General features: G+C 33.2%; 1 protein-coding gene across 1 annotated transcript; it reads left to right on the top strand.

The window, feature by feature from the left end:
- The first annotated feature begins 3,767 nt into the window (after positions 1-3,767).
- Positions 3,768-12,935, top strand: LOC124372040 (neuroligin-3-like). Its single transcript, XM_046830404.1, has 3 exons — positions 3,768-3,853; positions 6,422-6,562; positions 10,923-12,935. Exons 1-3 carry the CDS (start codon positions 3,817-3,819, stop codon positions 11,324-11,326), a joined length of 582 nt encoding a protein of 193 aa, XP_046686360.1. The 5' UTR covers positions 3,768-3,816; the 3' UTR covers positions 11,327-12,935.
- The last annotated feature ends 13,255 nt before the right edge of the window (positions 12,936-26,190 follow it).

Raw genomic sequence — 26,190 nt, 5'->3', positions numbered from 1 at the left:
TAGAAACGCTGGAACTAGGGAAAAAATTTTGAGTCAAGAACGGCTTACGAATCACCCGCCACTCTCTAAGTAAATCATCAAATCAATTTTCTCAGAATTTCCATCTTGGGGCGGAGCAAGCTTATATGGAAGGAACGTACAGGACGGTGTCTGTAAGACGAATCTCGTATTCCAGAGAGATTGGTCCGTGCCCAGTTTGTCAGTTAGGGACTTCAAGGAAAACCTGGAACAAATCTGCCTTAGGATCCTCAGCCTCTTCGGCAAAAGATTGTCCCTAGTTTGGTCAGGAGGAGATACAAGCTCTTATCTTCCATCTCTAAGGGCAGCAGTCCCCACGAGACTTAACTCGACATCATGAAAAGGGAACGAGCACCCGCCTGGCGAAAGCAAAAGAAAACATGACTGGTGAGGCAAATCCAAAATCATGCCAGTATTTTTTTTCCGATAAAATCTGCTCCCAAGATGAAAGGGAAAAGTCAGGAGTCCTTAGCCACCAAAAAGCTCCAATCCCAAGAGCAAAATGAATTAAATTTTGATGTGAATCTGGGCACTACAGATAATAGGTAAAGGTGTGCGTGAAGCAGTCCCCAGCAGATAATGTGAACTAGGGCTCAACCCTGCCGTATTAGCCCAGAGGATTTTTAGATCTTCAAAAAACGACAAAGAAAATCAGGCTGCGTAGCCTTACCCCCAGAAATCGACCCAGGGCCTTCCTGCAACCACATTCCCCACAAGTAACATTCTCCAGTTGTGGGCAGGTTGATGCGGGCAGCCACCCCTTACCTCCCCTGCGCAGCCAGAGTCCAGCAAAACCTCCCGCTCTCGGCCCAACGATGATAACTGTTCCCCAAGTCTAATTATCTTTCCTGAAGTTTTTCTTTCTGTTCTGTATTAAAAAAACCAGCTACCCTTTTACCATCAAAATCAGGTACATATTTGCCCTCAAAATTACCTTTACTGCAACGAGTCGGGCTTACTCGTCCGCAAGCTTACTAGTTTTTTTTATTAAGTGGACAAAACGGTCTAATATGTCCCACTTGCTTGCAGCCATAACAGGTAGGAGGCTGCCTACGGGAAGGAGCAGCTGCTGGCTCAGACTGCACCGGGAGCATGGACCGGCCCCGGAGGCAAGTGAGGAAGATGCCTCGACATGGCCTCCCTTTGATCATCCGCATCCTGAACCCCTCTAGAGATGATGGAGAGGCGGTCCAAATCCGCAAAAGATGCGGGGACGGCTACAAAAAATCAAACGGGAGCGTTCTTCAGGTTTAATGCCCTCCAAAATAAGGCTCACCAACTCCGTTCGCTCAAGCTCAAGCGCAACACCCGGGCTACATCCCGTATCTCCCCGACAAAATGGCTCAAACGTCTCGTCTGGTGCCTGAGGACGGTAAAACGCGTTCCACCCGCAAGCGCTCCCTAACCCGAGCAGGTACAAAGAACTCCAAGATCTCGGCGTGGAACTGGTCAAAGGTGGCACCTCTCTTAAGGCAGTCTAGAAGGCGATCAAAAAGCGGCCTTAAGGAAAAACTGCGCTAAAATCTGCATAAGCATGGCATCTGTCATACCAGGAAATTTCTCTTAGCTTAAAAACTTCCAGAAGGAAATGGATAAGGTAAATTAGTGTCAAGCCCATCAACTCTGGGGAAGTGTTGTAAAACACTCCCCAAAAGGAATGGGGCAGTTTGCCAAAGCTAGAAAAGGAAGGCACAACTATAGATGATGCCTCACCAGCCGCTTCAGGAGGGCCACTACCCATCGGAGACATAGTAACTCTGGGAGGCTCGAAAGAAAGAGCCGGTGGATGGTTAGCAAAAAGTAATGGTAGTGGGAACCTCCGTTGGAGTGACAGCGTAAATAGTACCCCCTTCTCTTTTACACCGAGCGCACCTCACTCAAACCATCTAAGGCTTGTTTTAAATTTTGTTTACTGGCCGAAAAAGCCCAACTTTTAATATCAGAGTCTAAACTAGGAGCTGAACATAAGTAAAACTATTCTGTCACGCCAAATGTAAAAGCTGAGATGCCAAATCTAAATCTAGCCTTTGCTGACCCGGGACATGGGAAGTGACTCAAAATTAATATCGTTCTTCTAATTCCTCCATTCGGGTTTTACAAAAACTCGTCAAATTCTGTGTTAATTTGGAACTCTGCATTCCAGCTGCGGTCCAACGCTATACAAGCCCGTAATTGAGCTCTTAATGCCCTCATCATCTCCCTCGGGCTTCTGTCCTCTCGCCAGGAACCTCAAAAACCAACTCGGGCTTGCGTAGATGTTCAGGCACCAGGGGAAAACGCCATACCAAACAATTAAGACAAATAAATACAACAATAAACAACCAAGCGTACGCAACAATTACTTAGTAACCTAAGTGGACTCAACTCAACAAAAGGCCTTACACTGAGACGAGGTCCCAAGTGAAGAACTTAATACCTGCTACCTAATAGGAAGGATACCCTGCAAAATATACACTAACCACAACCTACAAACACAGAAGCAATAAATATAACAAAACAACACATTGATAGGGGAGAAGTAGAGTACAGTTTAGATAAATTTAGCGGTTAAGCAATTTAGAGTCCCTTGCTCCCTGCAAAGGGTAAGTCTGCAGGAAGCAAAACACTAAACCAAATTCCACCCGGTATCCTGTGCTAGGGCGAGCTCCTAATGAAAAAAAAGTTGTGTACTCTAACCTCCCCCTACCTAACAGTAACCTACACCAACAAACAAAACCAGAACTGAGAGACAGCTGAGAGAGCAGCTAACCACGCTCTGCTACCATTGAAACTAATACATCGCCGCTCGCACACCCACAGCAAACCATCAGGGAAGCGCGCGCAACATGGTGGCGAACGGGATGCCGGATCAAAACAAAACTAGGTAAAAAAGAACACCGTGGTCAGTATACTCAGGTTCATTTACTAAGACACAGCATAGGACTATCCAGTCAATATATTATATATATATATATATATATATATATATATATATATATATATATATACTATAAATAAAAAAAAATAAAAAGTGCCTGCAGTAGTATACCTCAAACAATCCTTGTCAGGTGCACCTGCATACAAAAATTAGAAACGCCATAATTTGAAACAAGAAATGCCAATTCCACCCGGTATCCTTCGGCTAAGGGCGGGCTCCTAATGAAAATCCAAGAAATAACTAAATAATATCTAAAACTAACTTAAAATTAAATAACAAAATATAAACTATATAAATGGCAACAATAACAATAACAAATAAATAAAGAATATGAGCAGGGTATCACAGATGTTGACTAGTAGAAATGTCCATCATGGTGGCCGTCCTTCAGCAGAGCGCAAAAGCGAAGGTTCTCTGCGACCACGCATGATGAAGAGATGACAGCAGAAAATCAACAACTCATCTCCTGGACCTCATCAGTGAGGGGCCGTAAACTTAGCCGCACATGTCAGAAGGAAAACAGCTCAGCAAAAACTAACAAACACTTAATTAAACAAAATATTAAACTGGAGCTACTCCTAACTTGTACACCACGGCTCGGAGTCCTTGACGCCACTCTTCCGGAAAGGCTAAACGCCTTCAAATGGTCAGTGGGCTCTGCAGCCAATAAACCACACACACATACACTATATAAAACACACATGAGCCGGGGAGATATAGGTATTGAAACCGGCTCAATGTATACAAATCTGACAAACAACACAGTATTTCAATTGTTAACTCTCCAGTTCTTATCAAAATACAATGTTCATAGGGACCCAAACTCTCCGGGGGCAGAGCCGGACTACGAGAATGACAAGGGTGGCACCAACACTTGGGATATGTACGAACCTGTCAAGCAACTCTATCTTGCAATAGGTAAACTACCTAATTTTATCTGTTAACCTAACTTAACAAAAAACGTAACTTATTAATTAATACCTAATAAACTTTGAGTGTGTTATGAATTATTAATGTGTTATTAACAGTTCAATTTCAAAAGAGTGTGTTTTGTTATTTCTGTTATTCGTTTATTATAAAGTTGAATATTAGCAATAGAATGTGTAAAGGATACCACGATTTCGGATAATTTATATTACTTGGAGGTTTGGAATATAGTATATTCTATATTATCAAAAAAAGTTAAGGCATAATGTTAAATACGTCGAGCGTGGCTGCTGCTTGGATGGATGACCACTGAGCGATCCTGTCCTTGCAAGCGGCCCCGCCTGCCAAGCCATGGTGGTGGTTCGGAAGTCAACTTTAAGCCGTTGGTCCCCAGGTTGAGTGTAAGAGAGAGCTTCTTAGCCCCCTTACTTTGGCTTTACTTTTACTTTACTTTTACTTTACTTTTACTTTACTTTTACTTTACTTTTACTTTACTTTTACTTTACTTTTACTTTACTTTTACTTTACTTTTACTTTACTTTCACTTTTACTTTTACTTTACTTTCACTTTTACTTTTACTTTTACTTTACTTTCACTTTTACTTTACTTTTACTTTACTTTTACTTTACTTTCACTTTACTTTTACTTTACTTTTACTTTACATTTATACTTTTACTTTACTTTTACTTTACTTTTACTTTACTTTTACTTTACTTTACTTTTACTTTCCTTTTACTTTACTTTTACTTTACTTTTACTTTCCTTTTACTTTACTATTACTTTACTTTTACTTTGCTTTTACTTTACTTTTACTTTTACTTTACTTTTACTTTACTTTTACTTTGCTTTTACTTTGCTTTTACTTTGCTTTTACTTTACTTTTACTTTACTTTTACTTTACTTTTACTTTACTTTTACTTTACTTTACTTTACTTTTACTTTACTTTTACTTTGCTTTTACTTTACTTTTACTTTACTTTTACTTTACTTTCACTTTTCCTTTTACTTTACTTTTACTTTACTTTTACTTTACTTTTACTTTACTTTTACTTTACTTTTACTTTACTTTTACTTTACTTTTACTTTACTTTTACTTTACTTTTACTTTACTTTACTTTTACTTTACTTTTACTTTACTTTTACTTTACTTTTACTTTACTTTTACTTTACTTTTACTTTACTTTTACTTTACTTTTACTTTACTTTTACTTTACTTTTACTTTACTTTTACTTTACTTTTACTTTACTTTTACTTTTACTTTACTTTTACTTTACTTTTACTTTACTTTTACTTTACTTTTTACTTTACTTTTACTTTACTTTTACTTTACTTTTACTTTACTTTTACTTTACTTTTACTTTACTTTTACTTTACTTTTACTTTACTTTTACTTTACTTTTACTTTACTTTTACTTTACTTTTACTTTACTTTTACTTTACTTTTACTTTACTTTTACTTTACTTTTACTTTACCTTTTACTTTACTTACTTTACTTTACTTTAATTTACTTTTACTTTACTTTTACTTTACTTTTACTTTTACTTTTACTTTACTTTTACTTTACTTTTACTTTACTTTTACTTTACTTTTACTTTACTTTTACTTTACTTTTACTTTACTTTTACTTTACTTTTACTTTACTTTTACTTTACTTTTACTTTACTTTTACTTTACTTTTACTTTACTTTTACTTTACTTTTACTTTTACTTCTTTTACTTTACTTTTACTTTACTTTTACTTTACTTTTACTTTACTTTTACTTTACTTTTTACTTTACTTTTACTTTACTTTTACTTTACTTTTACTTTACTTTTACTTTACTTTTACTTTACTTTTACTTTACTTTTACTTTACTTTTACTTTACTTTTACTTTACTTTTACTTTACTTTTACTTTACTTTTACTTTACTTTTACTTTTACTTTTACTTTACTTTTACTTTACTTTTACTTTACTTTTACTTTACTTTACTTTACTTTTACTTTACCTTTACTTTACTTTTACTTTACTTTAAGTTTACGCAGAATATATGAGGCAATAAATTTCTTAAATCCATGAATGAATTTCCTAGTACTAAATAAGATCTTTAAAAACCTTCAATCCATTTGTAATCCATTGTGGTTTCTTAAATTAAGGAGTTTGCCTAGGATGATTTAGTATTGTAACGCTACTATTAAAAATGCAGATTTTTATAATTCTTTTGTTATTAAAGTTGAGAGATTTTAAGCTTCTTATCCAGTTTTTTAAAATAAAAATTGTAATATATTGCATATTCTGTATTTTAGAGTTTGAATTGACTTATTTAGTTATAGTTAAATTATTGTCAGAAAATAAATAACGTTTAATATCAGTTAAGTTACAGGCGGTGAGACATAAATCATCTGTCCTGTCATTAATTCAATTAGAATAGAAATATCTGGCATATCATATATCTTTTATATGATATTTAGAATTATTCTTACCAAAATTCTTTTTGCGTATTGTCACATCAGATTCAGTATTATTATTATTACGAAGTAAGTTTCTAAGTAGAACAGTAAGATTGATAACGTACAGGAGAGGTGACTGAGGTGCAGAGTCACTACCGTGGACACAAGATGGCTCTCTGGCTGAACTTGATCCAGCAACTCTTGAATTCAGAGAATGACTTCCTAAGTTACAGGGAGTTCGAGGGAGATGAAGACAATTTGTACGCTGGTAAGCGAAATTTTTAAAAACATTACAAAATACTATCTCTTTTTGTCTGATAATAACGTTGTAGTGTTTCAAATTCTAGGAATTGATGGTTCTATGCTTGTTATGTAGTAAAACTTGTAAATGATAACATTTAATTCTCCACATATATTAACATATGTTTGATAAATCTCAATTTCAATTAATCATAGTAAATTAAATTTATTTTACATCATATATATATATATATATATATATATATATATATATATATTACATAATGGGTGGTAGCACATAACTAATGGCTATAATTTTGACTAGTCTAGTCAGATATTGCTTGTTACGGCCGACCGTGTTGGGGGTGTACCTACAAAGCCACTGAGAGATGTTGGCGTACAATTGAGAATTGAATTGAGCAGCTCCAACTTCAATTAATTTAGTGTCGAGATCCCAGTTACATCATGAGCATCTAGCAACCACATACCATGCTTTTGTCTCTTATTACTTGTAATTTGTTCAATTAATACAAAGTAGCAGTAATTCAAAAAAATTTAATGACTAACTCATGACATAAACTTTTATTTTAGACTGTAAAGCACACAATTATGTCTGAACTTGAAAGTGAGAAAAGATTGGAAATACTTTACGTGTAATTTCCTTTGATACATAAATTTATGTTTTATTACAAACTCAGACTAATGTAATGTATATATTGAACACTTTGCCATAAAGTCTAATGGTCATTTACAACTCGGGAATTTATTTAAATCTTATGCAGATAGTGGAGTTTATTTTTTTATTTCATGAAGAATGCAAATAAAATCCCTTTTGTTACTTCTATACAGTATGAGTTTAGCTATAAAGCAGAAGTTATAACAAATATGTATTATTTACTAACATATTTATTTGGTAAGACACTCAAAGTGCTCACTCTTTAACGAAAAAAGTCTACTTGGTTATGTAAAACGAATTTTAAATTATTGAGAATCGAGATACTAAAAGGAAAAGGGTGTAGAAAATATTGTTTAGTGCGTTTTGTGTTTATTTAAGATTAACTTCATTGTATATTACCCAACGGCATCTAAATACAACAAAGTCTGAGGAATAAAGCGTATAAAGGATAAAATATTCAATGTTGTAGAAAATAAGAATCTTGAAGTAAGGAAGTAGGGCATATCGTCTACGATTTAGCGTTTTTTTGCGGTCTTACTATTCACTAAGATATCTTTATTAGGACTTAATATCAGGACTGTACCTATCCGAAGGTGTATGAACCATTCACTATTTACTATTACGTAAACAATTAAACTTAAACCAGCTAGCGAAATAAAGAGTTAATCTTGTAGGTAGCATTAATTTATTTATATACATATTCTTTAATCTGTCTAGTCTCAGTTGGTAACTTACTCGCTATATACCGCAAAAAAAATTATTAAATCAAACATTTTACATGCCTTTACATTTTACAAAGTAAGAGTAAAATGGTGATCAAGTTTCTTCAGTTACTTGTTATCTATTTACACAGCATATGTCCTACACAGTCGCCACCATCACTACTCTCCCTATAGTACATATGTTACAGGCAATGTGTACAATTCAGGCATTGTATGGAATACCTAGGCATTGTATACATTGCCGAGTGAATCCAGGCAAAGTATGAAATAAACTCATTTCTTAACAATTGTACAAACTTTGCCTAGGCATTGTGTATAATGCCTAGGGCATTATATAGAATGTCGAAAGTTTTGCAGGCAAAGTATAAAATGAACAACATTGTTAAAAAAATTTTTATTGCAAATAAACAAACATGAAATGTATTAAACATAGGATCTGAAAATCCTCATATTTTACTAGAGTAAAATTTAAAAAGTGAAAATATTAATTTAAGAAATTACTTGTTACAGCAGGAAAGAGAACTATGGCACTTCGAGTTGCATTTTCGATTGTTTTTAACACAAGCACATTGTTTGGTTTGACATTTAGTTTTGCAAGTGCATCTCACAAATCCTTGGCCGCTTCCTGTTGACTGAGCTGTTGCAACGGTACGAAGTCCTGTTTCTTGATCAGGCACCGTCTTCTACTCGAACTAGGCTTTTTTGGCAAACTTGTAAACTGTGACCTTGCGTACAGTTGTTTCAAAACTCCGTTGGCGGTCCCTAATTTGTAAAACCTATCTTCTGTCGTATCCATGACCACTGCCAGAATATTTCTCAAGTCACCTCTTCCTTTGTCAACGTCAGGAATTGGAACACGAACAGTGACTCCTTTGGTGACGGGGGGAAAACTTTTTATCGGAATTAGCTTTCATTTTCTTAGCTTGTTTTTCAAGACAAAGCTTTTGACCTCTTCCTCTCTTTATCAATATTTTCCGAATTAAAAACAAGGGGACACACAACAGGGTTTTTTCAGTATCATCACACCCCTGAATTGAATGGCCACATGAAATATGTATGTCCGCTAAACATTTTGTGCAGTTTTGTTTATCATTAGTTTGCTGCAAACAAACGCTACACATTTGTAGAAGGCTAGAAACTGACCGAGACATCAACGGTTGCCTCATTAACTTCTGAAGTGTTATGATCGGTTTGGAGTGGAGGTTCTAGACTTGACATTGTTTGTGTTTCTGTTGTGTGCATGTTATTAACCACTCTTTCCAAATCTTCTTCGCTGTTAATGGAATCCAAAAATGTCTCGAGGCAGAGAAGATGTTGTAAGACCGACCTTTACTTTACAGCCGAAGAGAGCCTCATAGGGCGTTCTTTTGATTCCTGAATGTAAAGCTCTATTTTTCATAAGTTGCACAAATCTCAATCCCTCACTCCAACGGTCAGTTTTTTCATCTTGCATCCAAGTCGAAATCATGTTTTCAATATCTTGGTTTGCACGTTCTACACTACCCTGACTTTGAGAATGACGTGGTTTGCCATGAACGATTTTTAACGTAGGCCAATATTCTTTTAAATTGTAAACTATTTTGTTTGCAAACTCCCTTCCATTGTCTGACTGCAATATACTTGGTGCTCCAATGAGAGTAAAAATATCAACTAGGTGATATGCTACTTCCTCAGCGGTTTTAGTTTTGAGAGGCTTAAGAATCACAAATTTTGTCAAATTGATCCTGACAGACCATTATAAACTTAAACTCCCTGTCGGGCTGTGACTGGAAATCAATTAAATCTACTTGACAACGAGAATTAAATTCTGATGAAATCAGGGGCTTTACTACCACTCCTCTTTTCGAACCCTTTTGTTTCTTCTGACATGGCTCACACAAACTAATATATAGCTCAACATCATGACGTGTTACATTTTTTTACTAATATCTAGCTCTTTTAACATTCGATCTCTTCCACCATGACCAATAGCTACATGAGCTTCATGGAGAACAGTAAATAAATCTGAATCGTGGACATAAAAATTTTGCAACACTGTCTCCTTGTTTTAATGGGTGAATTAGTTTTTGCACATTTTCTACGATCATTACATCATACCTGTTGAGTAGCCAGTAGTGACGAGGTTCCTTTCTGGGGCTTGGCCTTGGCATCTTCGACCTCCAACACCAGCTTCTTATAGTCGTCTTCAGTCAAAAAACCACTATTTTTAGCACTTGCATTCCGAATTTTTACAAGTTCGGCACTAAAACGAAGTTTCATTAGCGATAAACGATCACTAGAACTACTGATACTACTGTTCACTTGTGACATTTTCAAGCAAAAATACAGTGGCACGACAGAACAGAACTGAAGCGTAGGCCTAGCACAATACTGTGGCGTGACGGAACAGAACTGAGAGCAGCGTTATAGCGGCGATGGGCGGGGGGGAGTAGGTGAGGCAAGCACGTTGTAACTTGGAAAACAATGGAACAGACAGATTTTTTAACTCTGCCTGAACTCCAGCAGGCATTTCTATAGAATGCCTAGGCAAGTATGAAAATGTTTAAAATTTCACACTTTGCCTGCTTACTTTTGGCAATGTATAGAATGCCTAGGTATTCTATACAATGCCTGATTTTACACTTTTGCCGGTAAAACATATAACAAGTATTTTACGTAGGCAATGTTATTTTATGTTTAGTAAAAGGTTTAATGCTAAACTACTTATGCACCTACATGCATTAATTCAGAATGCAACTTCATCTCATATAGAAAGGAATTTAAAACTGACTAAAACATATGTTCAAGTTAAAATGATTAGCAGTTTCACAAAGGAGTAGAAGTTATCTTGAATTTGATAAGTGGGTGCAATCTGACATAATTTAATCAATCTTCAGTACACAGTAAATGTTTACCACATTTTTCAAACAAATTGGCAATACTATGTTTTGCTTCTCACCTCTGCCAGACTTTATTCAGAGAAAGTTACAGGAACCGTTGTATATGTTCAGGAGTGGTGAGGCCGAAGACCTTCACTCGGCCACCCACCCCGACCCCGACCGTGACTACCCCCCAGGGCCAGGATTGTGTCTGGAATACCACCTCTGTGGAAAGGCCGCTACCTCCACCTCTACAAGATGTGTTCAGGTTGACCGGTCCCTGGGGTGTCACTTTCGCTATCGGATGTCTGCTACTTCTCTGCAATCTCCTTCTGTTCGCTAGCGTGTATCGCCGTCACTTCAGAACCAAGAACAGTTTCGAGCTGCGATACCGAGCGGCTGCAGACGGAAGTTGTCCGGAGGAACGACTCATCGCCAAGAGCCAGTCTGCTCCAGAACTCGCTACTACGTCTTTCCTCTCAGAAAGAACATCGCCAAAAGTCTTGAAAAGGTCCCAAAACAAATCCTCAGTTTAGGTATCTGTTTCACTATATAGTAGCAAAACCTACATTTAGGACTTTGAGACTGTTAAATGTAAATCAATATTTTTTTTAAAGAATAAAATGTCTTTTCATTTAATAATTAGGTAATAATTACTGTGTTATGTTTATCTTATTTTTAGACCATACTTTTCTAGAAAGATTGCTACTAATTAAAAAATGGTTTAAATACAAAGTTGTAGAATTTTTATCTTTTTAAAAAATTGTATTAAACTCAGTAACACGAACGAATAAATTTTCTGGTAAACACTTACTACTATGAGATGGTAGATTTATGTTGTGTTTAGTAATATAACTTTTACAAGGCAAATATTCAATGATATGACAACTAGCAAGTGATACTAACAAGAACCATCAATCCATCGATACTTATGTTCTTCCTACTATTTTCTTAATATACTTAGCATATTTTTGCCGTAAAGAAAGTAGTAAAATGCATCTCAATAAATATTTATTTGCAATTGATTAATACGACTTTCAAATCAACGTTCGATAGAGTTTCAATGCACAGGCGAAAGATTCCAATAAACTTGTCGATAAACTCAGCTAGTGAAAGGAAAACCATGAAATATGGTATAAATATCGTAGATATAGAATGGACTTATAAGAGGATGAAGATTTGATAAATAGGAAATCGATGTATTAATGTGTGTCCGCTGCCTCAAGATCCCTAGCGACCCTTGTAATCCCCAACTAATTGTAGCCTCTCTTCCTTTAGATTCAAGATAGCACTATGTGTCCTATTTTCCAAGGACGTGGTTTATCTAGAGTGCTTCACTCTTAAGTACGACGGAATCACCCTGAATGTAACTCTCTGGACATGCTCGGCTTAGTGATTTTCTAATCTCAATCACTTGTTGCAATGCCATGCTAGATCATTACCGGCAGCGAATTTGGAAAGAACACTGAGAAGCTGTCATAATGCTCCTCGTAGCATCGTCTACAGTTTATGAACTTCCTAAGCAACAATATATTGCTACTCCTGTTGAGGATGTTGTGTGCTGTATATCTTCATTAGTCCTCATAGAAAACTGTACGATACCAAATTACTGTTTCGCTGATTCTTGGATTTGGCACAGTGATGAATAAGCTGAACAAATTTCATCTTCTGTAAGCCTTATCTTTAATGATGTACTTGGAAGGTCTGTGGTTTGGGCCTTAATTTTTAATTCTTTAAGAGAAAGGCCCACTGTTGTTCCAACCTGACTAAATATAGGCTATGGCCTCTCATTTCTGACCATACACGACGAAAATCATAACACTACCTCCCAGATCAGGTGGCCCCTATACGAAAACGGTCTCTCTGAAAGCACTCTTCTCGCTCTCGATTAGGAAAGTCTTATTAGACGAATCATTAAACAAAAATTTTCTAAAGCCACATGCAATAGCAGTTGGAGATTTCTCATCACTACATCTCTTGCTGATAAAATTTTTATAACTGTTAAGAGAATTTTCTCAGAATTTTACTTCTAGAATTTGAAATATTCTCCTACCAATCCAGAGACTTAATACTCCAATGGTAATGAATAATAATACTGTATACCACTCTGTACGACCTTTGTATTTTATACGTTCGTTTGCTTTAAAACACAATATCACCTCTCAATTTCTATCAACGTTTCATATTTAAGGCTATTTAAAATTTTGTAAAAATAGGGACAATAGGGAAACATTGTATTTAATTGACTTCAGGTTAGTTAATATTGAATATACTGAGAAATATGATTTTCGCCTCTTGTCACACAAACATAATATATATATATATATGTTAAAATATACTAGTAATGGAAATATATATATATATATATATATATATATATATATTATATATAATATTATTATAAGTAAAATAGTAATTTTACTTAATCCATAAATGTGTGTAAAGATTAAAAAAAATATCGTACATTTACACGACCTATAAAAAGATAAAACTCCCAATTAAAATTTTGCACATATTCTAACTAAAGTTATAAATTACGAACCAAAAAGACATTTAACAACTTTAAAAAATAACAAATATATTCTTAATTGAATTAAATATAAAAGCTTAATATTTTATTAAATGTATAAGAAAGTTATTGAACTGATTCATTTTAAAATACGTTTTATATTCATTAATAGATCTCAAAAATTGTACTACTGAAATAAACAAAAACAGTTGTATAACTATAGTTGAACGATTATAGAACCAGACCCTAATCTGTGACTAACTAAAGAGTATGATTGATTATGCAGGAAAGTTAAGCCATATAATGTCATTAATTTTTTCCAAACAGTAGAAATGTATTTAAAAGGATTTTCATTACACAGATCATGTTTTTAAGGCCAAAGAAATGCCTAGGTATTTTGATTGTATTATTTACGTTTTATCACCTAAACCAGCAGATTATCTTTCCTCAATCCGTTAACTATAACTATGTCTGGCCGCATTATAAAGACTAACTGTGGAAACTGAGAATACATAGTGGTTAGTGAGAATGTACAAGGGTGACCAGACTGTACCGAGATACAATATTAATTATCTCCAGCTTGATACCTTGGTCTGTGATTACTGAACCATCCGAAAAAATAATCTTATCGGTGTTATATGCGACTACACTGTATCAAGATAAAATAACTTTTATCCTCTTAACGATATCCATCAGTCCTGTGATTACTGATCCATCCGAATAGTCATCTTATCAGTGTTATAGGCTTCCACCTATACCGAGATAATTTATTTATTCATTTTCTCAACGATATCCCTTGGCTCCATGATTACTGATTACTCTGACAACTTAACTCACTCGTGTTTTATTTGCTCAACCAGTTAATTTGCAAATTATTTTACATTTATGGCACGCATATCAATTATGACCCTGTATAAATATTATTTCTTTTTTTACGAGACATGAGGCATAATAAATAGGTACACAGTTTTGAAAATATTTATGAAACGCTTTGTCGTACGGTCTTTTTAACACATTGATTACATTTTCCCTCCGTACTAACTGCAATTCCTCCATAACTTAGTAATATTGTGAAATAACCTAAATGCTGTCTAGTCACACTTTGACATTGGAAGTCAGGATGGCTTAATAGTAGAGTAGTACAAGTCACAGTCAGATAATCATTGATCATATCTACCTCAAATTGTTCATGAGATAATTGTCAGTGATTAGTGTCCATAACATCAATATCTGTAGAAGAAACCAAGTACTGACTCATAAATGTGGTTGGCGTGCAATTTATTTAATTATTCTATTACCTCATGTCTTTGCCCCACACCTCTTATTATTAGTATTAATTCCGTCAATCGTTAACTATATTAACAGCCTCATTAATCTTAAATTACGCTTTCTAGTCATCTAATAAGCTTTTACACGACACATATATAAAATTCCCGTAAATCTCCCAATTTAAATTTGATCAAAATCAATTGTAGATAAATTGAAGACGCAAATTAAAGTTCTACCTATAAAAACTGTCAATAGAAGTTCTGAGTAAATAGAAGTTATGAGTACTGCTTCTAATTGTAAAAGTTGGACAGTGCCAGTAAAAGAAGACAATGGAAGTTGAATTTTATGAGAATCACTCATATTAAAACGCTAACACCAATTGTGCTAAGCATAATACAAAAATCAATTTGTTTTGCAATCCGAAAAAATACTTTACCAAAGTTCTGTTGATCGTTTTCTTTTAACGATCTTATTCTGAAATAAATGTGTTTTGTTTTAATCGCCATCAAAATACTTTAAATATCAAAGTCGTATGTAAATAAAGTCATCTCTATATTTCTTATTAGCATAAAAATGAACAAAAATGTTTAGATTAAAATACATATTTGCAAGATGTAGATCGAATATCTCTTTAGCTCATGACCTAGATGAGATATGGTTACGGCAATTAGGAAGCAAAATTCTTATACTACGCTTTTACTATTGAAAGGTTAACTGTTTGAACATGCATTGAGCATTTTCGTCGAAAATTCATATAAAAACTCATTAAAATATAACAAACAGATCAAGGCTAAAAGTTTGTGACTTTGAAAAGGAGATATACAGAGAGAATTAAAAAGCAAGATACGAGGAAAATCGCAAGTTAAATTAAATAAAAGATGTATATTTTTTTAACAACATTGAAATACTTTTAAATAAATTTCTACCAAAACACTTAATTCATAAGAATAAACATGTTTTGGTAGATATTTAAATCAAATGTACTCTATGAGAATAGTTAACTATCTTATATATAGACATACAAGTATGTAGCTTAAGGTAATGTAAATATCTAGTTTTAAGAAGGCGTTTTGTCATTATCAGTGAAAATACCAAGAAAAGTAATTTTATACCTTTAGAGTTATCCTCCATAGTGTAAAATACATGAACTATATGAGAGGCTGCAAATATATGTATATATATGGTATTAACTTGTACACGAATATAGCATTTATGAGTTTCCCTATATTTATATGTTTAAATTTGTAATTATTTGTAAATTAGTTAACATTCCAGAAATGTGTAAATACATTTGATAGAAAATATTATGGTTGTTTTCTTAATGTCTTCATTATTATTTGTAACATATTTAACAGATTAGTCGGAGTATTCACATGAGAGGATCAACACGTAGTTCAGATATCCCGTGCACCCCATTCGTGCGGCCTAAGGGCCCTACACATGTCCTTGACATTCCGTGATCTCAATCTCCATGGATTCTTCACCTATCATCAATACTAATGAGGACACTGTTTTTGTTTCATTAGCACCACAAAATACATAGCAAAGGCAGAAGGAGAAACTTGGTTGTTTAAATAGGGCTAAAGACAATTCTCTGTTTGCTTTTAGTGTTATTCATGTTGTCATTTTGTTTCTTAATATCACTTTGACCAAACATTGTCGAATAAATCCTGATCCTAAACGTGGAGCCATGTTACAGGGGTTTATTATATCTATGGCAGTTACATAATCCGGTGATCTAATGGAAAATGATTTTTGTTCATACCAGCACTGAATTGCGACTTTTAGTAATATTGCACTGCGTTACCAGTAGAAGATACAAGATTTATAAAGAATAAAACTGAGCCCTCATGAAATAAATCTGGCCCTAAAGATGTTCACCATTTAAATTAAAACAAAATATGTTAGTTACTCATAATTTAGTAACATTTAAATAAAAACCAAGTGCGTGTACGTTTAAGTTATTACTTTTTACATATTATAATCATAACATTGTTTACTTTTCTGTGTAATTATTAAACCATTTTACTGAAACGGATAAATAATGATTTTTATCAACTGATTAGTCCTAAAGTTAATATAGTATAACTATTATCCTAAACCAAATTTCAAATTGAAAATAATTTTTCTTTTAAAAAACACTAACGGAATTCATTAACTTAAATAAATAAAAAGTTTCAAATATTAATTGCAAATTTATTTTCACCAAATATATAAATTCTATGTTACAGTAAAAAATTTACAACCTCATTAGTCTACTACAAACTCTTTTAAATGCGGCTCCTAATTTATTAAAATAAAAAACTATGAGTGATAAACAATGAAACTTAATTGCATGTAATTATCAATTAAATTTATTATTTGTATTAAATGGTACTTCTTTCAAGAAACACCCCAAAAAATTGTTACGCACTAGTTATAGGAATATGTTAAAACACAACATTTTGTTCATTGGACAATAGTTACGAAGAATCAATCACCAGCGACGTACTGTATTTAAACAATTTGCGACTCTCCGACTATAAATATCTCTGACCTACAAATTCCCCTCTGGATGCTCCGAAACACAATCCTCTGCTCTCATTACACAATCAACCCGCGTCCAACCGATTAAAGGCAGTCAAACAATTGACCTCACCTTGCTTACTGCTCTGTTCTAACCATTGTCTACTAAATAAACCAGAATCTACAAGAGAACTCATTGGTTTTTAATTTTGTATGGAGAATAATAAGAAGTTATGTAGAATAAAAATATTCTAAACTATACTTTCGCGCAAGTAAAGAATTATTCTAAATTATTTTGATATTGATTAATTTTTTTCAGATTTACTTTATATTTAATATGTAACTTTATTATACACCAGTTATGAGTAGCAATAGCATTATAATTAAAAAAATCAAACTAAAAGAATTTATTAAATTATTTGTAGTAAAATGGATACGTATACGTGTAATTGAGAGCGATCGAGTTTTAATAAGGAATTGTGGAAAGGATTTGTGCCTCCTTCTTTATCTTGCTAGCAATCAAGGAAGATATATGTTTCTTTCGTTTTATGGAGGTATAGATTAAAGCTGTTCCCACAGTTGTAATTAGATTTTATACTTATATTTAGCGGAAACGAAGTTATAATGCTTCGTGAATAAGATTAAAGTATATTATTTCGTAGCTAATCAGTTTTGGGACTTTGAGTCCAGAGAACACGACTAGGAAGACGATTGCTACGACGTCTATGGATGATGACTATGCTATGAGTCAGGAAAGGAAATTAAACGAAGGACCTATTAGGATGGGAATTTTTAATATTTAGGTAATATGATACGTAATAATATTAGTTTTAACATATTTTATGGACTACTACTATCTCAAAGAAATAGGTTCAATTTAATGATTAATGTTACATCTTGGTGTTAATAAATTACCCAGCTATAGGTCTATAAGTACTGAGTGAAACAATCTATTCTAAATTTGAATGAAATTTCGTTCCTGTCAAATACTCAAATTACTGTAATTTATTATAAAATCTGAGTAATAAGGCAACATTAAAGTACGAGAAACTACATAGGTGTTCTACTTGAATTGAAAATGTTATTATAATTATATTTTTACACAGAAAGATGATAGTATGGTAAAGGAATTATTCTTTTTACTAAATCTAACACCTTTAAACATTTAGCCGGTTTTAAATTTACCCCAAACGGATTTTCAGGTAGGGAAAATTCTTTGAATAAAATCTATCAACTATGTCTTAGTTTTCTCAGGGTTTCTAGTTTTTTGCACTTGAAGATAAGCGGCTACCTTTCTAACCCCAATATGTGTATTTAAGCAGTTACTGAAGCTTGTCACGTATATCAATTTAAAATTAAAAAATGAACATTCCATAAACTAATTCTTGAAACAAACCAATTCTAACTCAGATTATATATATAGTATATATATATATATATATATATATATATATATATATATATATATATATATATATATATATGTACAATATTTACAATCAATTTAAACTAAAATTAATCAAACAATGTTAGTTTTTTTTATAAATAAAATTCTTCAACGCACTACACTAAATCAAATAAAATCCGGTAAAAAAAAAGTAAAAATGTACTTTTAATACAAAAAAATTCAAATGTTCCATTTTGACACCTATTTTGTAACTAAAACTTAAGCTTTTTGTACTTTTATATCTTAACTCGATAAAAAAATGTGTAAATGTTTAAAATTATTACTTCTCAAATATTTTATTTTACATTTAATTTAAATAATCTTCTAGATAGGCGTATGATAGCGGACAAAATTGAGCGATGGAGGTAAAACTACCGGGGATTTTTTATTTTACCGTACCTCCCACAAAGCTGGGGTCTTGGAGCATTTTCCCGAAATATGTTGTTATTATACTAACAATATAAAAACGTTTACAGCTTTGTGAAAGGATATTATTCTTATTTGCAAATAGCTGTAAGAACCGGTTATAACTTAATTAAAAATTTAACGGTTACACAAAAGAACTTAAAGTAAACGACACTAATATTAAGGGGTTTACAGAGGCTCCAGAAAATGGCTCTATCTTAAGAACTGCAAGTCACATCCTCTATCTATGGCCCAATTTATAAATTATGAAGGTCTCCCTGAATACCATTATCGTTGATTTAAAAATATGGGCATGTATTCGTATGAATTATAGTATGTATTGCACAAAAAGATTTTTTAATAAAAAAAATGCGTAGTAACACTATTGGAATGTATATCGACATGTATTTTTTTATAGAGGATATAATGTGTACCGTATGTATGTATAAAGTTTGTGACTTCTGAATTATAAATTATGTCCTTTATTACTGCCGAGCTGTTGACACATAGGCGTGGAAAATGAATGGCGATAAACAAATATAACATTAAAATAGAAAATTATAACTTAAAATTAAATATTAATTGTACAGCAAGATATCTGGTTACTATGGTGGTCTGATATTAGATGGCACAAACACGTGTTAGAGATCTGTAAATAACTGTCATAATAGGCTAATTGACTAAAGTAAACGTATATAAATGAATTAAAAATAAATATTATTTCTTTACTTGGAGATTTTATATTATCTTACTAGTCATACAAAAGAATATGATGGTATGGTAAATACTCTCTCATGGAAAACATTTTATACATGAATGAATGGGTTTATTTTCATCAATTTACAATATATACAGGAACAAATTATACATGTAATAATTATTATCAATCTAAGGTTGCTCTAAGGAAATGGGTCTACATAGGCAATGTGGCATGTGCGTTGACCCGAGTTGCTCAACTAAAAACAATAATTGCAACAATGAGTTTGAACTATTTTTGTACGGTTTAATTGAAAGCCACAATACCTACTATATACAGCCAATGGCGATATACGTCTTGAGTCAATGTGACGGAGTGTGTACGTAGGGATCGGGGAGGTGTAGCAGAGAGTTAGCGGTCAAAACCGTCCATAGATGGTCGCTATCAGTGATTCGGCTTCCGATACCGTTAAATAAAAAATTATGTTATTTATGTGTTTTTTTTTATAAAAACTGAGGGCGCAGAATAGATATTAGTGTAATTTAAATTTGAATAAATAGTTCGATATATAATTTGGGAGATGTAGTAGTAATTAGTAGTTGAGATTGATTTATTCACTCTAAAAGATCAAATTCCAGTATTATTAGAATAGCGAGTATTTTGTGAATGTGAAATTGGAGAAAAGAGGTTACTGGAATTTTTGTAAATATAAAGTAGGAGATTTTTTATAAAAATTTGTCTTTTGGTATTATATTTCAGTTTCTTTGTACACTTAAATACTACCTTTATTAAAAATCTGCTATATGCTCTTCTTCCAGCAAGCGGACTTACCACTGGTTTAATGTAAATCTGTAAAATTTCCAATTGACCTATTTAATCCCACAAAACACAGTTTAAGTTTGCTTTTTATTTGAATATCTGGATACGTTCATCTCTCTTAAACAGAGCATTACTACAGGATTCTTTTTCTTCTTCACGTATCAAAGAAAGTGTTTGAGATACATTCGCTATCTTTACTTCTTACTAAAAATGGTCTATTACTCAGGGATAGGGTGTCTTACAGTTTGGTTTGAAATTTATTAAGGCTAACCTTGCCCTAAAAAATATAAATACTAACCTATATTTATTAATTTAATGTTATGTAAAATTTCATTAATTCTCTGAACTACATTATAACCAACTATAGATAAATAATGTCCATCTCAATTTTATTTTTTTATAATCTCTACACAATTTATAAGTGTTCCTCAATATTTAAGAAAAGCAGCGGCTTCCGATGAGTCATGAGCAAAATTTGACTATCTTTTCGATTCAATAGAATTAAGGTTTTGACAATGTCATCTACAAGGATCTGAGGCTGGATAAAGGTGGCATATTTGTGTCAAAGCTGACATACTGCATACTTTTATTCTTTGTTTTCTTCAGAATATTAGTATAAATTTTGTTCCACGTGGCCTTGCTGGTCGTCTGGGGTCTGGGCCGCGAGGGAGTTGTAGAGGATATTATCGGTCAAATAGAGAATTACCATTCTCTTGTTCACTAATTTTCACATTATTGATATTGTCTACACTTAAAGCAGCTATGGTGAGAAGGGTTGATTCAGTTTAATGTTGAACCGCCTATCAATCTTTCGACCTTTCTTCCAGATACTGCACGTAAGAGGAAGGGAGACTGGAGCTAAATTCAACATTAACGTTGGAGAGACGGTGGTTAAATCGGACGGTGGGAACAACGGTAACTTGGATAAGCTCACCAGTGTTGATTTTGGGATAAGAATGCCCTAAACTGTTTTAAAAACAACAAGCAGTTTTCTACTAAATATTACAAAACTGAAACCTTCTATTGGGTATATTGCAAATATCATACACTATGTATGGTTATTTCAAGTAGCTTGGAGAGAACTAAAACAATGCAATGGAATGATAATTTTTTACATTTGTTTTATTGATTCTGATAGAAATATTTCACAATCAAATTTGTGTTTTAGCAAATACTGTTTTTACACAGAACCTATTATTGAAAAATACATATTATTCAGAAGATTTCATTAATCTGTCGGTAAAAAAATATTGAAGACTATACACTACAGCATTTAGTATAAGTTTAAAATTATTCTATACACGTGGCTCTGAGAAACTACATTATGTTATATTTCCTTATTTAGTGTTACATCTGAAATTTATTTCATTGTTATCATTTCAGTTTCTTTGCAAAACCCCTTCACACTTATCTTAGGCTCAGAGTCATACCTGTTATATTATATTTTTTTTAGCAGCTTGAGTCACTTTTAAAATACGTTACAGTATTGTTATAGCATAAAGTAACGGAGACCAGTTTGAACTATTCCGGGCCTTGCACAAGCAGATTTTATATTTACGTGATTTTTTATTGCTTGGGTTAACTATAAAATTACTATTATTATTCACTTATTATATCAAGCTTGGCAAAATAGTGGTATTGTAAAATTTATTTAACGCTGCAATTCTCACATATTCAATTAAGGCTAATCTAGACAGTCTAGTTAACACTAAAATAGTACAAGATTCGAGCGAATTCACCCCTTATTTGAATTCTAGCAAATCCACAATTATCATTCCGTAATTCTGGACAAATCTTAATGCTTTATAGGCTAACGAATCAAGCTCAAAATGACAATGTTTAAGAATCTAACAGGTTTTATTTTCGTATCTATAAGAACTACTTTTCTAATGTTCGAAATCTACCTTTCAAATTTTTATGTACTAAAAAATACAATTAATTACTTGGTAATTGTAGCGTTTTTAAAGCTACATTGATTTATTTTTTTTAATTAAAACCTAAATTAAATAAAAAATTTTGGGATCGAAATATTGGGACTTAATTTTAGATTAGATTGTGAAAAGTCAGGGTAAAAACGAACATGTGAATCCTTTGGCAAGTTAGTACTGGTAGTTTTAAATTATTAGGAAGGCAGGTTGACTGCTTTGAATTGATTAGAACTTGTCTTGTTGCGACTATTGTTCTTGTTGTTTGATACAGCTGGACCAATGAGAGAACACCGGGGATGTCCTGCAAAGTTGATTGGAAAGGGAAGTATTTAAGCGCCCGCTCATAATTTTCGCCCCTTCTTTTGATTATTATCGTGATTTAAGTTAATTACAGTGCGTCGTGTTTCTTAAATTTTTTCAGCGAGAGATTTTGAGGTAAGCACCAAATTTATTGTACGTGTTATTGAAATAGTCTTCCTGATTTGATATTAAATTAATTTTGTTGTCTTTTTGTAGGAAAAAATTAAATTCATAGAAACTACACAGCAATCTGAATAACTTATTCTCGAGGAACAATAGAGCATAATAGAATCATACAAGTTACATTTGGTTCTTGGTTGCAAGAAAAGTGAATTAAAATTGAACTTCGTTAATAACTTTAATTGAGATTTGGAAAAGTATTAATTTATTAACATTTAACTGGAACTGTTTTATTGTGAATTATTAATTGGAAATTAATTGAACATTAATAATTGTTTGAGAGAGTTGTAATCTGAATTGCAGAGACTTAACAGTTAATCTTGGAATGTTCAAGGTAACCGACGGGTTAAAAGTAAATGAACTATTAGAGTTTTTAAAAGTTGTTAAAAAATTAAAAAACGAAACGAAATGTACTGATCAAGAAATCCTGGAAATTTGCGTGTCCTTTTGCCAAGGTCCATTATTGGCAAAAATTTTGGAAGCGAAAGGGTATGGACAACCCGTCAGTTTTGTTCATTAAAATTTGTTAACTACCTTTGTACCCCCTTGTTATCGCAAGAAATTAAAATGTGAAAAGATCTATTGCCCCCAAAAATTTAATGAAAGCCTGAGTGGTTTTATACTGGATGTTAAGGAATGGGTTAGTATATTAGCCACATCAATGTCAGAGAGGGAAGTAGTAGATATTATTAAAACGGGTTTAAACCCAGACACCCGCAATAAAATGATATTTATGGGAAATCCTACTTCGCTCGAAGAGTTGGATGAAATCTGCATAAGGTGCCAAAATATTGAGTATGCGGATAAGTTGAGGATGGTTCAACAAGGCACCTCAAGCAGGGAAAGTAGGCCTATAACTAATCATATTCAATTGGGCCATAACAATCAAGTTTTATGTTTTAGATGTAAGAAAATAGGACATTACGCTAAAGACTGTAGAACTTGGCATGGTAATGAGGTTATTAATCAACCTAAATTGCCTGTTGAAGGGCTACCCCGTTTCTCCAATATTACAAAAAACTTGTAAAAGGGGAGGGCTTAGAAAAAGGTAGCTTAGATTCTAACCCTTCCCGTAAACTGGACACTCAAAAAGATTTTAAATATAGTCCGCTACAAAAATCCGGACATATTAACCACATGTGGCAGAAACGCCATGAGGAAAGCCAAAGTACCTTGCCAAGTGTACTAGTAAATAAAAAACAAAGTTAATGTGAAATTTTTGTTAGACACTGGAAGTGCACTACGTTTAATCAGTGCGAAACTTTATAATCATTTAAGGGAAGTGAATTTAGTTAACAAATTGTTAGAATCTAAGGTACAATGTGTTAGTGCTGGAAACCAAAAATTAAATGTACTAGGAGAAGTAAATCTTAAAATTAAAATTGACAAATTATCCTGGAAGGTTAATCTAGTAGTAATTAATAACTTATCACAATGTGGAATTTTAGGGGCTAACTTCATTAAATCAACTGGATTGTTGATTGATTTAAAAAACAATGTGTGTAGATTCGATTTTAACTTGAACAAGTCAGTGCATTTAATTCAAAACACTAGCTCTAATGTGTTAAATATAAATCATAATTATAAGATAGGGAGTTCCAAAGCTACACAGCAAGTTTTAGAAATCATTGAAGAGTTTCCTGAAGTTTTTTCTGGACGTCTGGGGAAAACTCTCGATTTCGAGTACAAAATGCAACTAAAGGATGATGCTATAGTCAAACTGCGGCCTTATCCACTTAACCCTCTGAAGATGGTGAGAATGAAGGAGATCATCGGTGAGCTACAAGAACACGATGTTATCGAGCCAAGCCTAAGTGAGTACTCCAGTCCTTTTTGGTGGGAAAGGAACCGGGTAAAGAAAGGTTAGTGATAAATTATAAGGAATTGAATAATAAGATTGAGGCTGTAAATTTTCCAATTGGGGATCTCCATTCTTTAAACCCGCTTTTAAGTGGTCACCGCCATTTCAGTATCATAGACTTATCAAAAGCTTATCATCAAATTCGATTAGTTGATGAAAGCCAAAATTTGACAACTATCTCTGTGCCATTCGGTAGTTATAAATTTAAAAGATTGCCATTTGGACTTCATGTGGGCAGTGGCGTTTTAACTCCTTATTTAAATTCAGTGCTTGGACACTTAAAATTTAAATGTGTTTTAACATACTTAGATGATATTATAGTATACTCTAAGGGTTTAGTTGGACGTTATGCCCACTTAAAGGAAGTTTTACGCTGTTTGAGGAACCATAAATTGACAGCAAATGTTAATAAAGTTAAGTTTTGTTACAAGGAAATAAGTTTTCTGGGACACATTGTGAGTGAAAATAAATTAAAAATTGATCCAGAAAGAACTGTAAATATTCAAAAGTGTAGGAGACCTAAAAACAAAAAGGACATTGCGCGGTTTATAGGAATGACGTCCTATTTTTCTAAATTTATTGAAAACTATGCGGACATAGCGGCTCCTCTGAACGCTATGAGGAAGAAATGTGCAGTCTTCCGGTGGACCGAAGAGTGTGAAAAATTGTTTGTACAGTTAAAGAATAAGATATCTAATCCCCCGTGTTAGCTATTACTGACTTTAATAAAGAGTTCACCCTGCAGTGTGATGCGAGTGACAGGGCTATAGGAGCTTGCTTATTGCAAGAAGATAACAATAAGAACTTAAAACCTGTGGCTTATTACTCGAGAAAATTTACTAAAAATGAAGAGAAACTAAGTACTTACCACAAGGAGGCTCTGGCAGTGGTGTGCTCAATAAACAAATTCAGGGAATTTCTTGAAGTAAGGAAGTTTAACTTGTACACTGATAACTCCGCACTTTCTTGGGTCTTGAGCAACCACACTAAACTAGGGGAACAATTTTGTCCATTCCTTTCACTGTAAAGCACATTAAGGGGAGTGATAATGTGACTGCAGACTGTTTGTCACGGCTATTTGATGACACTGATGAGGTTAATGGAGAGGTGTTGAAAGAACTGTCAAATAATTCTGCTGTTAATTTGTGTACAAATAGTGTAGTAAATTTAACTTGTAATGTAAATAACTTCTATCCTTTCTTTCCCCAAAGATTTAGAAGTGGAGCAGAATAAGGATGAGTTTGTGCAAGAACAGTTAAAAAACATTAGTAGTGATGATGAGCGCAAAGGTTTTTGGGTAGAAAAAAGAATTTTCTTTTATACAAATTCGAGATCTAAATTCCCTAAAATAGTTCTCCCCGAATCGATGTTTAAGGCGGTCTTTGATAATTATCATAATAGCCCTAGTGGGGGGCATTTTGGAGTTAATAAAACATTAAGGAAAATTGCAGCGGTGTTTTACCATCCTAATCTGAATGAG

The sequence above is a fragment of the Homalodisca vitripennis genome, unplaced genomic scaffold (assembly GCF_021130785.1).
Source record: "Homalodisca vitripennis isolate AUS2020 unplaced genomic scaffold, UT_GWSS_2.1 ScUCBcl_2360;HRSCAF=7038, whole genome shotgun sequence".
NCBI classification, from domain to species: Eukaryota; Metazoa; Arthropoda; class Insecta; order Hemiptera; family Cicadellidae; genus Homalodisca; species Homalodisca vitripennis.
This window is presented reverse-complemented; position numbering and strand designations above follow the sequence as displayed.

What these genes read in the sequence shown, in the direction of transcription:
- LOC124372040 (XM_046830404.1), top strand. Translation starts at nt 3,817, where the DNA reads ATGTACGAACCTGTCAAGCAACTCTATCTTGCAATAG. An exon ending in GCAACTCTATCTTGCAATAG is followed by an intron (nt 3,854 to 6,421) that starts GTAAACTACCTA and finishes GATAACGTACAG; the next exon opens with GAGAGGTGACTGAGGTGCAG. An exon ending in TGAAGACAATTTGTACGCTG is followed by an intron (nt 6,563 to 10,922) that starts GTAAGCGAAATT and finishes GTATATGTTCAG; the next exon opens with GAGTGGTGAGGCCGAAGACC.